Source organism: Protopterus annectens, chromosome 4.part0, assembly GCF_019279795.1.
Source record: "Protopterus annectens isolate FY-2018-M chromosome 4.part0, PAN1.0, whole genome shotgun sequence".
Taxonomy (NCBI): domain Eukaryota; kingdom Metazoa; phylum Chordata; order Ceratodontiformes; family Protopteridae; genus Protopterus; species Protopterus annectens.
The window spans coordinates 425,021,803-425,034,549 of NC_056733.1; the positions used below are offsets into that span (position 1 = coordinate 425,021,803).

Genomic DNA, 12,747 nt, shown 5'->3' on the forward strand with positions numbered 1-12,747 from the left:
ATTTGGCCATATGAGTTTGATAATTAATTGCCCTGAAGGCCAAAGTAGCAGAGGTATATACTTTTTTCCTCTAATCTCTCCATGCTCTCCTTTATCTGAGGGAAGCAAGGAGGCAGAAGACAATAATTTGCACGCCTTGTCTACAGAGACTGATAACGGTAGCTGGGTGTGCAGTGGGGGCTTAGAAGAGGAATCTGGGGTCCTCAGGTACCTTATAAAATCTATCTGGGCACTTGGGAGCTGGGAGTCTGGGCATTTAGAAGTAGCTGTAAAGGCATCTAAGAAAGCTGGTAGGATGGGGGGATGGCAGATGGAGAGGGAGAATCCATCTGAAGGAGGTCATAGTACCTCTTTTGTATGTCAGACACTTGGCAACTGTCCCATATGAAGAACTATTTCATCTTCAGAATAGTTTCCCTCAAAGGAATCCTCCCCAGGAGAATCCGTACCAATATATTCCTCTTCAGGTGAAGTGTAACCCAAGAGGGAAGAAATTTGGGTTGAATAAGCCAGGGATTCATCTCCTGATGATTCTTCATCATCTGAGGAAATAGCCTCAGTGATCCTCTTTAAAGGAGTAGAGGAGGAGGATAAGGTCTGACGTAGAGCCATAAAGGCACTGAATAAGCCTTGGGAGAAGGCCTGCCAATCTGGTGCTTGATCCTGGAGAACCAGAGAAACAATTTTAGTTTTGTTTTGTTTTTTCCTTTTTAGGAGCTTCCCATGTGGTCGAAGGTGGATAGGCCAGGTGTCAGGCTGCACTCCACGATGTCCATAAGCCCATCCTCCCGCATGATGATTTGGGTGATGCCATGCAGGCCTTCAGTAATTACAAGCCATGGCCCCATGCCAGAGTTGGACACCTGTCATTCCTTCACGGATGTGCTGGTAGGGTACTTCATGGCTTCCACTGTGGTACCCATCAAAAGGATGTCTACCAACTCTGGGATGACCTCTGGGCCCACATCGGCCTCGGGAGGGATGCCTGGAAGAGAGGGAGCAGCAGGAAGATCAGGCAGTGACTTTTTGGCCTTTTTAGGTTGTGGCTCATCTGAAGGGCCTAACGCCTCCTCCATATCACACATGAGGTGATTAAGGCACCAATTCTCAAGATATAAAATTTAGGGAAGATAGACGGCTGTGAAGGGTTTTGGGTAAAAAAGCCTTACAGATTTAGCACAGGCGGTATGGTCATGGTCTGGGCCTAAACAAAACAAGCCAAAATCGTGTGAATCCTTATGTGGAATCTGCCTTCCACACTGATACTTGCCCTTCATAATTGACATATAATCACGGAACAATACAGCAACTAAAATTTAAAGAAAACCCCCAACAGGGTACATATCTGAAGCAAAGTTCGCAACTTATCTGGCGAGCAACGACTGGAGCAGGCTATCGGACAGGTGGTAGAAAAATTCTGAGCTTGGTACGTACTGACATCTGCTTTATACCCAATGTCTCTTTATGGCTCACATATGCTAGCTGATGGGTGGCGTCGCATGTACCTCACAACAGCATTAAACTTTTGCATACTGGCCGATCTCAACTATTAATAGCTCACCCAAGAACACTTAATACATATCTGTTACTTATAAAATTCTCAGAAATGATTTTAGCAAAACATATTTCTTTCTGGAACTATTCAAGTGAAGTTAATAAACAAGTATGCTCAGAAAAAGGTAAAAAAAAACTTTGTTTACTGTCGGTGAAGGAATCCACAGCTTCACTGTTCTAGCATGTATACACATGGAAATTTTTACATAGATGTTTTTTTCACCCAACATAGACTAGCAATAATGTACAAGAAAGATGACATGAAATGGTGGAGACGTGGACACCCTGATGCTGACGGGATACATATGGTTAACTGCAAAATAATTTCCCCATTTTGGTTAGACTTTAGATATCTTTGTAAAGCTCTATGGAATGACAACTGTATAATTTCTGACTCCCTTATCCTTTTCAATGTTCCTGAAGTCATTCCTAAAAAACATTTTTACTATGGTCTATCCTCTACAGCAAGGAAAATGGTTATTAAAAATTGTAAATCCCAATCTACTCCTGTCTTTAAAGTGGAGTTTATTTATCTTGTGAAATACATTTGTAATAATGTGATTGCTACTATAAAAGAAAGGACTAATAACATAACTCATCATTTAATTGCTTGAACAAAATTGTCTAATCTTTTAGAGAAATATTAAGTGTTTTTCTATGTACATTGATTTTTTAATTGTTATGGACATTGTATATAGTTTTTTTTTCTTGTTACTATACTGTTAAGTTATTGTGTTACAAAATGAATAGAAACATTAAAAAAAAAAGTTTGTATACTGGCTGGACATACGAGTCAGATGAGGGCGGACTCCCTCATGTTCAGATCCACAGTATTCAAATACTGCACCGATTTGCTGCCCCTTTTTAATGAAAATAAAACCAAAATGATGGAATTAGTTAAGAGCAGTAATTGAACAAACCTTGGAGAGATGCTCAGGATTTGTGTGCAGGGAGAGACTGTCCTTAAGGAAATGTAGGAAAAGCTCTGTGGCACTGAAGACTGACAGCTCAAAGACAGATGAGTGAAGTAAAAGCCACAAAGAACTCTAGTTTACAAGTCAGACATTTAAGATGCTCTCTTTCAGCTGGTTCAAAACAAGAGAAAGCATGCATTTCTTCACTATAAAATTTAAACATCAAGGAGAGAAATGATCTATTATAAGTGGACAGACAAGACTTTTATGTATTTTGGTTCAAAGACCCCTTTCAAGCATGACTTGACCAAATGACAGGACAAGTATAAAAATCTAACTTATAAGAGAAACATTCTAAACAAACATTAACATTATAGACCAGTGCAACAACTAATACAGTTAACATGTCATAGACTTTCTAGAAATGATACTATTCAAATAGTATAAGATCTAAAGTTAGAAAATTAGACAAGCATCTTAGTAGCTGGCAAGAGACACAAAACCTAAGACAACTATATCTGGCATAATTTACCTGTACAAGGAAAAAAAATACCTGTATATTTTTACAATGCAAGGATGTCGGAGTTTTGGAGAAGGCCACATGCAAATCATCTTCTGCACCATGGAGACAAAGGCTGTCAGGTGGAAACTGATAAAGTGATCTTAAATAATCCAGAAGTATTTACAAAAAAACTTATGCTTTAAGAAAAGATTTTATTCAGCCTAGACTGAAAAATGCTTCAGTCAAATGTAGTATGTCTTCTCCGAGTCTTTCAGAGTACCTACACGAGCAAAGATGAAATTCCAGTGTCTAAAGATATCAACGAATGCCAAATAACAAAGCAAGCAGACTTACAGGTGTGTAGGTTAGAATACTAAATGAATAGAAAATTCTGAATCTGGGATAGTTGGTAAGAACATCATGCTATCACTAGAAGAAAGTTCATGAGTCAATGCCCAAAGGAAATTGAAGACTTGGTAAGAATGGGGGGAACTTTACTTTAGTGAGACATGAAATGGATCCTCTAGATCAAGAGTGACCAAGAAATACGTAGCCTAAATAACTACTGCTAGAAAGTTGGCTGAAGTTAACAAAAGCATTTCAGGTCAATAAGGGTTATAAAGACAGCAACACTTCAGGTATCTGCATCAGTGAAAGACCATGAAGACTGCTGTGGGATAAAAAGAGCACAGGCGAAAGCAGTTCTGCTTAGGATATGTATAATGGCATTCTGTGTTCATGAAAGATGAACTAACACCAAGGTCAACTTGCCTTCTAGGATCAGCTGCTGCAGACGTATGGTACATGTGTATAAATATTAAGCTCTTCTACCCCCTCCATGTTTATATTAAGACAATGAACATACTTTCCAAATGGAATAACATCAGGACTGCATGACTTATTTCATCATAACACTGTGGTGTCTTCCCCTAGAATGAGGCCTGGCTTTTCTGTTGTCCAACTTACTTCATGGTTGAGAGAGAACTCTGACACTACTTTCAATACTATAAATTTCTTCGGACAACATTAAATCACAACCCAAACTTAATAGACTTTTCTGGAAGAGATGGTGAATACTGAAGAGATACCTCCACGAAATTACGAATTACTGAAGGTGGATAAAAGTACAATACTAGCACTAGCATTTTTTGGTACTCGGAATGTTCATAAGGATCTTAAAAACCCCTCCCTTCAGACCAATCGTGTTGGTGAGGGATTAAAAACTCCACATTGATAAATACAGAATTCAGATAAAAAATTACCCCAAATCTATTAAAGAAGACATGGGATTTTATTAATAGAATATGGGACATTATAATTCATACAAATGCAACATTTTTCTCAATAGATGTTAGTGCACTGTACACATAAACAGCTGCACAGAAAGGTCTGGAAATGCTCTGGTGTTAATCTGATCAAATAGGGCATTGAGAAAACTCTAAATATCCCTTTGATGTGCACTTTACTGGAGACTGCTCTGAAAAATAAATTTTATTTTAGAAGTTATCAGCAGAGGTTGGGGTAGCCATGGCGGCAATCATGACATCCACATTTGCTTGCTTAGCAATGGCATCTTGGGAGGAAATTGTCATCACGACTTTGGTTGATAGATTCTTGGGTGTTTGTCCTGAGGGACAGCACAATGGAAAAACCACCTGAACGGACAAGTTAATTGAATAATTCTGCTTCTTTTTAATGCAGTCACTTTTGAATTTCTGGAGTGAAATTAACTTTTTAGATGTGACCGTTTATACATATGGTCAGAGTACAGAACTGTTGCTCACAATTTATAGGAAACAGGCAAGTGATTACCACCGCATGTACAATGGCACGCGCCCTTTCTGCATAAAACACCATGTGGCAAAGAGGAAGGCGGTGCATTTTTCAAGATTTGCTTCACGATAAGATACTGTTGAATAAGGTTGAGAAATTAACCAGGTCTTTTAATGAGATGGATCATATAAAACACATTATTAAAAAAATCAAAGTGGTATAAAATAGGTCATGCAAGTATGTGCTCAATATGAATGCTGGCATTAAAAATTAGGAAAGCTGCACAGGTGCATGCAGAACTATGCTGTTTTAGGCATGCCCTACTCTGCTGATAGTGCAACTGTCAAGCCGTGCATTCACAACTGGAATACTGCAATCGGGGGGGGGGGGGGGCAAGATATTTGATTAAGACAAAATTTAAAAGAAAGAATAATGGTAAAAGTTATCATCCTCATACTTTTCCAGTATACTAAACAGTAGTTTTTGCTTCTGGAGTGTGTACATTTTGCATACGTATGTCAAACTGCATGCACTGCATTAATTATGTTACATTAGAGGAGACGGACATTAATGGAACTCATAGAGGGGCACTGAATTTTTACTTACTGGAAATAAACATTTGTGTTTAAAAGACTTTTAACATAAAACTTACATTGAAGTCTATGCCTCTAGTGTATTGATCTAGCATACAGACTTGGTGGCAGTACTGGTACAGAAAATACATTTTTTAACAGCTGTTAAGAAAAAAAACTTGTTTATTGAGTTTTAAAGCACATTTGATATGTACCTACATACATTTTTTTATACATTTCATGATTTTTGAATGGGTTTAATGAAAAGCCTTTTTATCACGTGACTACATGAAATGTTATTTAAACAAGTGTTACTAATTGACTCGCATTTGAAACTTTATTTGGAAGAACAGCGATAACGTGACATTTGTGAATAAATTTAATTATTTTTCCACTTATGTCCACAGACTTTTTTACGGTTTTTATTTTTTTAATTCACCTTTTAATACCACTGTGGCTATCCAAAGATTTCTTGGAGCTTTTGTTATTATATATCAACTGCCAATTTTTAAGCTACAGATCCAGCAAATATACCTTTATCACTGTCACAACCTATGTTTTTTTTTTTATGAATCAGAAGTGTTAACAACAGTACGTCAATGGATTACAGAAATGGTCTACAACTTAAAAGATAGTGTATTGGAGGGTTGACTGCTCATACTGAGGGCAGTTACAAGGGTGTGGTTAGTAAATATTCTGGCAATGATCTTTGTAGTTTTTTAACTGCTTTTTCTCCTTTCCAGTTGTAAACTGGCATATAGCAACACTTAATATATTGTGAATACAGTAGAACTGCAGGAGTGTTTAAAGAAAAAAAAACTGTTATGATACAAGTTTCTTCAAATGGGACAGTTTATATTTTAAAGGGTGTTTTAAGGGTGTTTCAAAGTAAATACTAAAAGGCTTAGCAAATTCAAAAACACCTAATGGAAGGGAGCAAACTACTAAATTAATGAAGAAATGGCATCCTGCAGTAAAGCAGGGCAAGTAAACAATTTATGAGAATTCTTAATGAATACAATGAGACTGAACTGATAAATTTATGTGATAAGTTAGATGTGGAGAGACTGCAATTATACTTTGTGAAAAACTGGAAATAAATGAGCACTTGAATTTGACAAAGAAAGGATTTCAGGATGGACACTCATCAGAATATTAGGGACAAAGGAAAAGGGGAGTAATAATACTGATTGGTATAGGAGCTCCAACACTGACAGAAGGGGGGGGGGAGAGACAATAATGGTAGATTTGCAGTAGTAAGGGACTATAGGCATGGGAGTAGGAATATGCTGGCATGTATTTATATTTCACCAAAAACTGCTACTATGGAGCTTATCAAAATTTTGGGAAAAATAATCAGCTTTCAGTAGAGACCATTACTTACAGGAGGGGACTGGAACTGGATTTGCAACAGTTAGGATGTATCAGGGGGACCTAGACTGGAAAATATAACAAAAGAGGGCAGACTTCTGAAGAAATTTGTAAAAAAATACGTGGTATGGAAGATGTAAATTCAGCAGTAGAAGCTCAGACAGAATTTACATATTACTCCCCAAGGTGAAATAATTGGGCTAGACTGGACAGAAATTATATTCCGCATGAACATGTGCATTTAATTGCAAGCTGCAACATACAACCAATAACCATTTCAGATAATGCACCGATAAAAACCAAGACAAAAATGCAGGGTAATGAACTAAATATGAGACACTGGCACTTTCTCACATACCTGTTAATAAGAGAGGAAATCAAGGAATTGTTAGTGGAAATCATTCATGAGTTATTAGGGAGGACAGAAATTTCTTCAGAAGGAATAGCTATTGAGTGGGATAAAATGAAAATGGAGTTTAAAAAAAGGTAAAAAAATAAAAGAGAATCGGATACAGCTCAATAGTAATAGGGATTATTTAGATGGGCTGACAACAGTTAAAGTATTGCAGAATAAGGGGATCTCAAAGAACAAGAGGAGGAGCAACTGCAGAGTGCTAAAGAGAAAACAAGGTAATATTTGGAAAATATGAACGAGTTTAGAGAAACTGCAGTTAAGTAATGAATTTTGATAACTCCAGAGCAAAACTTAGGTAACAGAAAGTAGACAGGGTTGTCACCAAACTAGGGAGCCTATGACAAAAAATAACTAGAGATCCTATAGAGGTATTACAGATTTTTCAGAAATTTTATGACAGTGTATAAAGCAGAGAAATGTGGAAACCAAGAAAGAACACAAATTGAAATATTTATGGAAGACATAATGATGCCAAGATCAGAGGCAGATGAGCCTCAAGAACTAACAGTTAATATAGGAGCAGTTAAGATAAAAATGGTTATGTAAATTTAATCTTCAAGAAAGTCTCCAGGAACAGATAGTATTCCTACGGATGTTCGGAAGTTGGGAGGGAAGAAAGTGATAAAGATCTGGAAGACTTTGTTTATTACTATTTTGAAAAGAAGGGAAGTACCAGCATCTTGGAAGAAATCTCCAGTGGCTGTATTAACCAAAGATGTTAAAGACCCATTAGACCCAGCCTCAATATAAACCCATTTTAATTTTAAATCATGATTATAAAGGGTTTATATCTATACTAGCTAAACAAATGGCACAGGTGTTGCAAAACTGATATATATGAATCAATGTGGCTTTGTGGAGGGGAGGCAAACATTTGACAACATTAGTAGGACAATGATGATGCAGAGGAAAATCAGAATGTAAGAAAATACCACTGCTGTTAGTGGGTCTTGATGCAGAAAAGAGTATTCAACAGAGTAAGTTGGGATTTTATGAGTAAGGTAAAGGTGCGTTTAGATTCCCTGATATAATAAGTTTAATTAGGAGGATATATGAAGGTCCGGAGGCAAAAATTAAAGTGGGAGAGTTCCTCATTGATAAGTTGTGTTTGAAATGAGGAAGCAGGCAAGGGTGTCCTCTTTCCCCTCTATTATATGTTTTATATTTAGAGCCACAGTCAAAGAAAATAAGGGATTCAGAAATTCAAGAATATAACTGGTATGGTAATGAGAAAAGTTGGTTTTATCTGTAGATGATGTCATTTTGTACTTGACAAAACTAGAAAAAGACATTTCAGTGTTGTTGAACATTTTGAGACAGCTTTAAGTATTTTCAGGATGTAAAATTAATAAAGACAGATAAAGGCTATAGCTGTAAATTATGTACCCACTCATGACTTGGTTCAGAAATACCCATATTGATAAGGACACAATAAGACAAAGTATTTAGGAGTGTGGATTAAAAAAAAAGCTTCTCTTAAGACAGCTAAAGATGTGTATGAATAGACAGAGACTAAAACAAAGAATAGACAAACTGAGAAAACTGAAGCTCTTATTTATGTATATGGGTAGTAAGATGCAAGCAGTGAAAATGTTTTTAGGCCCTTTATTTTTATGTAAAAGTCAGGCATATTTTTATCAACCAGAGGAGATGTTATGGAAAATAATTAATAAAGAGTTGAAGGAATTTATGTGGAAGGGAAAGAGAGCAATAGTTAAATGGGATATGTTGACCCTCCCAATACTATAAGGTGGTTTAAGATTATCTGATATGGAGGAATATTTTAGAGTTACACAGTTAAGGCTCATACATACAACACAAGCAGAAAGCTATAATTCAGAGTGAAAAAGTATGATGAAGCAGAGTGGAGTTCGAAAAGTAAGGAATGAGTGTGGTTTTGGATGCAGATCCTTAAGGAGGATAATAACCACCATACTAAATATTACATTCATAAAGCTGCAGAAACTATTCTAAGAACTAATGCCAACATGAGTGCAAAAAGGAGATTTTGCCAATAGGGATGAATGCAAGTAGGAATGCAGAAAATAAGAAAGGGGGGTCTGGAATTTACTGGCGAAAACTGGCAAAGGAACCAAAGTACTGGGAGAAGATAATTAGAGAGGGAAAGGTAAGAGAGTAGGATGACGGCCAATAAGAAGTTTGGACTGCAGATTAGAGACTGTCTTCCATATCGGGGATTAATATCACAGTACAGGCAAACAGAAAGGGACAAGGGAGTTAAGTGAAAGACCTGTCTTGGCAGATTTTTAGTCAAATCTAAAACAGAAGCTGCTGTTAAAAGGGGATAATTAGTAGGGCATATAAAGTATTGCATAATAAATATAAGAATCAATCAGCAAAGGTTAGAAAAGATTGGGAAGAGAGACTGGAAAAGCAAGGGAACAATGGGATGATTTAAGTACGGCTCCCAAGTATGCAGCAAAATCCAGAAAGTTCAGGATTTTTGCTTAGAAGTGCTTGCATATGTATTTTTATACCCCAAGCAGACTTCAAAGAAGTTTTCCTGAGGTACACAGCAAATGGTGGAGGTATGATGGGGAACAAAGAGGTAACTGGGAAGATGTTTTTTGGGAGTGTAATGAGTTGACATATTTTACAAAAAAAAATCCCTACACAGTAGTCTGTCAGAATTATTGAAGAAGCAAATGGCTGTAACTAAGGAAATTACTGTTTTGAGCTGGAACACAGTATTTGAATTGCCTAGACATATTAAAGCCTTATTAAGTTTAATTCTGTTAGCTGCCAAAAAAGCAATTACTAGAAAAATTGAACTCAAAATCCAAACCAGTTTGAGTGTGTATGTATGCATGCAGTCTTAGAAGACTTGACAGAAAAGGCATGCTGAGTATATCATTTGTGCATTTAATTAGCTGTTGGAAAAAGGGTACTAATGGAACAAAAAAAAAACAAGCAGCGTTACAGTAGAGAAAAATGTACCTCTGTCAATTCCTAAGAGGCAGACTAAGGTTTTAGGAGGAATAGTTCTTGATACCTGTGTGTGCAGTACTTGGCAAAATTGCATTACACCAAAGTAAAGGTATATGTCACAAAGAAGAAAGACACTGGAAGCCACAAACATTTTCTCATTTTCATTAGGCTGAGGAGTTTGATTGACAGCAAAGAACAAAGGGCCTTTCACAGATAAGAATGTCATCTGGAAAATGAGTAATAGTTGTAAAGAACAAGGGTGTTTGCCCCCACCATAGTGCAGAAGGATAGCGCCCAGACTGTGACGCAGGCATCCTAGGTTTGATTAGCAGCCCTAACACTGTGGAAGGCGGACAAGGTGGGAGACAAGTAAAAGGGCATGGCCCACTCACCTCTCCCAAGGTAAGGGATGTGCTGTGTTTGCTTGGTGACTGCATAAGATGGCACGATTTCTCCAGTGGAGACTGGGCAAACCTAGAAATGTGCTCCAGAAAGGGAAGGGGGCAAGGTTTCTTGCCGACAAACCCCCCTGTGAAAGTTAGGGTCAACCAGTGTAGACAACCTATTGCATTCCTCCCTACACTCACAGAAGCCAACTGTGTCCAATGAAATAGGGCTTAAAGTAAAATCAGGGTCATTCCTCAGCTGCAGCCAGACTACCTTAGTAGTGTCTCACTGATGTTTCATTAAACTGCCCTCTTCTTTTCCTGCAAAGAAGACACCCAAATGAATTAAATGCAGTTACCTTCATAGATTATATAACCACTGTACTGCACAGTAAAGTTGAGATACTTAGTAGGGATAAAATACACCTAATGCAGAAAGTGGGAAACCAACATTCACCAAGTTACATTCTGTTTACCAAAATTCTACGAAGAAGAGATTTTACTTAAGTGACATCAGTAACAGACAATGCTATGTGCTTTAGGTAAGTCCTTGTATTGTTAAAGCTGGGCTGTTACAGTGACAGAACTGATCAAAAGAAAAGCTAAAAGGCTGACCAATGGTTATCTGAGAATTCAAAAGACATTACACCTTGTACCTCAAAAGCAGGCGAAATCTGAGCTACATGATATATTTGACACAGAAATAAAGTAAATAGCCTACTGCATGGATATGAAGAAGCTTACAGCTTTCTGAAAATACTTGCAGATGAAAGCACTTAACTCTTCTATTAGCAAAGCTGAACTGTGTTTTTATTTTTAACTGTTTAGTGGCATAACCAGCTGAGGCTTACTGCACAGGGTTTCAGGATATCTACTGTTTTTCAGTCGTGTTTCTAATTCTAAAGTTAATGACATTCTACAGATACTACTAGAACACAAATACTCATCCAAATGACATTTCAGTTTTACATTAGTATAAAATTAATTAAACCAACATTACTTGATAAAACTACTTTTAATCCAAATGCCACTGAAAAAGCAACCTACTACTGATAACATAAGAAATGGCTGGAAAGGACTGGTGACCCCAATGTGTGCATGACTATTAACTCAGGTGTAAGAATTTCAAATTTTCAGAAGGCTGACTTGAAATTGCACACAATGGAAGTTCACCAAGAACTTCATCCAGTTCAGACAGCAAGCCTGAAGTAAAATTGTTTTAATTACTTACAGTACCACTTAAAGGAAAATTATTAGTAAAACTGTTAACAGAAAACATGACTGTGTAAATACTCTAAAGTGTAAAAGCAGTACTGTTGGTACTTCCATTCAAAACATTAAAGTAAAAAATACTTTGAAAAGAGAAACACAATCTGGTAAAAAAGAACTACGACTGCTTCCTCGTTTTTCTTTGGATACTTACTTCGTTGTCCACCTCGGTCTGATATTGCTCCTGGACTGCTGCTTCAGTTTGTTTGTTGGCTTCAGCTTTATTGACAGATTGTGTATATTGTTTAGTCTTTGCAGGAAGTGCACTGGCTTTCCTTTTGCCTACCATCTGCCATGCACTCTCCACTGCATGAATAATATAGGATGTCCTGGTTTCATCTCTGTGCTGACTGTTAAGGGCATTAAATACAATTAACATAAACAAGCCCAAAATAAAGGCAAACAGTGACAATGGTAGAGGTATGGAGACTGACTCTTCAAAGGCATGTAAGAGGGGATTTGTGAAACTACTGCTAAGGCCCAGGGGTACAGGTGGAGTCATGACTTTCCTTATGTCAGGACTTCAGAGTTAGTCTGGGGTCAAATGTCAACAAAAAAACCCTTTTAATTATGGCATGCTCCCAGACATTTATCCCCAACATGCACTCCAATATTCCCAGTGTCATTCTACTTCCACACATACACACACAGTGAAGCCATAGCAGCTGACTGCCATAATGCAACCCTCTCAGTCTTACTCCCTCAGCCCATTTGTGAAGAAGACATGTTACCAATCTAGTCTTCTCGTACTCTAAGCATCTGTCCAGTTTTCATCACCCCAAACACATATCAGAAACCAAAATCTTACTGCTTTCATCCACAAAGCAGGCACCATCCTAATACCACGAACACAAACAAAGAAAGCTCCCATTCATACCACACACAGCAAAGGAACACAGTGCACAGCAGGTGCCCAGTCTCAGGTCTTCATAGTCATTTCCCACAATGCAGCAATAGTCCAGTATTTTTAATCCCAAAGAGAATCACACATACAAGGCACTCTATATCATTACTCAGCAGGTTTTTATTAACTTTATAATTA

The 12,747-nt window shown here is 37.4% G+C and overlaps 1 protein-coding gene across 1 annotated transcript in view; it reads right to left on the bottom strand.

Annotated features, from left to right (window-relative positions):
• Positions 1 to 12,747, bottom strand: part of ASCC2 (activating signal cointegrator 1 complex subunit 2) — a 1,163,586-nt gene that overhangs the window by 304,899 nt on the left and 845,940 nt on the right. Inside the window, exon 12 of the mRNA XM_044069746.1 lies at positions 11,860 to 12,046. Coding sequence (XP_043925681.1) covers positions 11,860 to 12,046 — 187 coding nt within the window. The remainder of the gene's footprint in view (positions 1 to 11,859; positions 12,047 to 12,747) is intronic.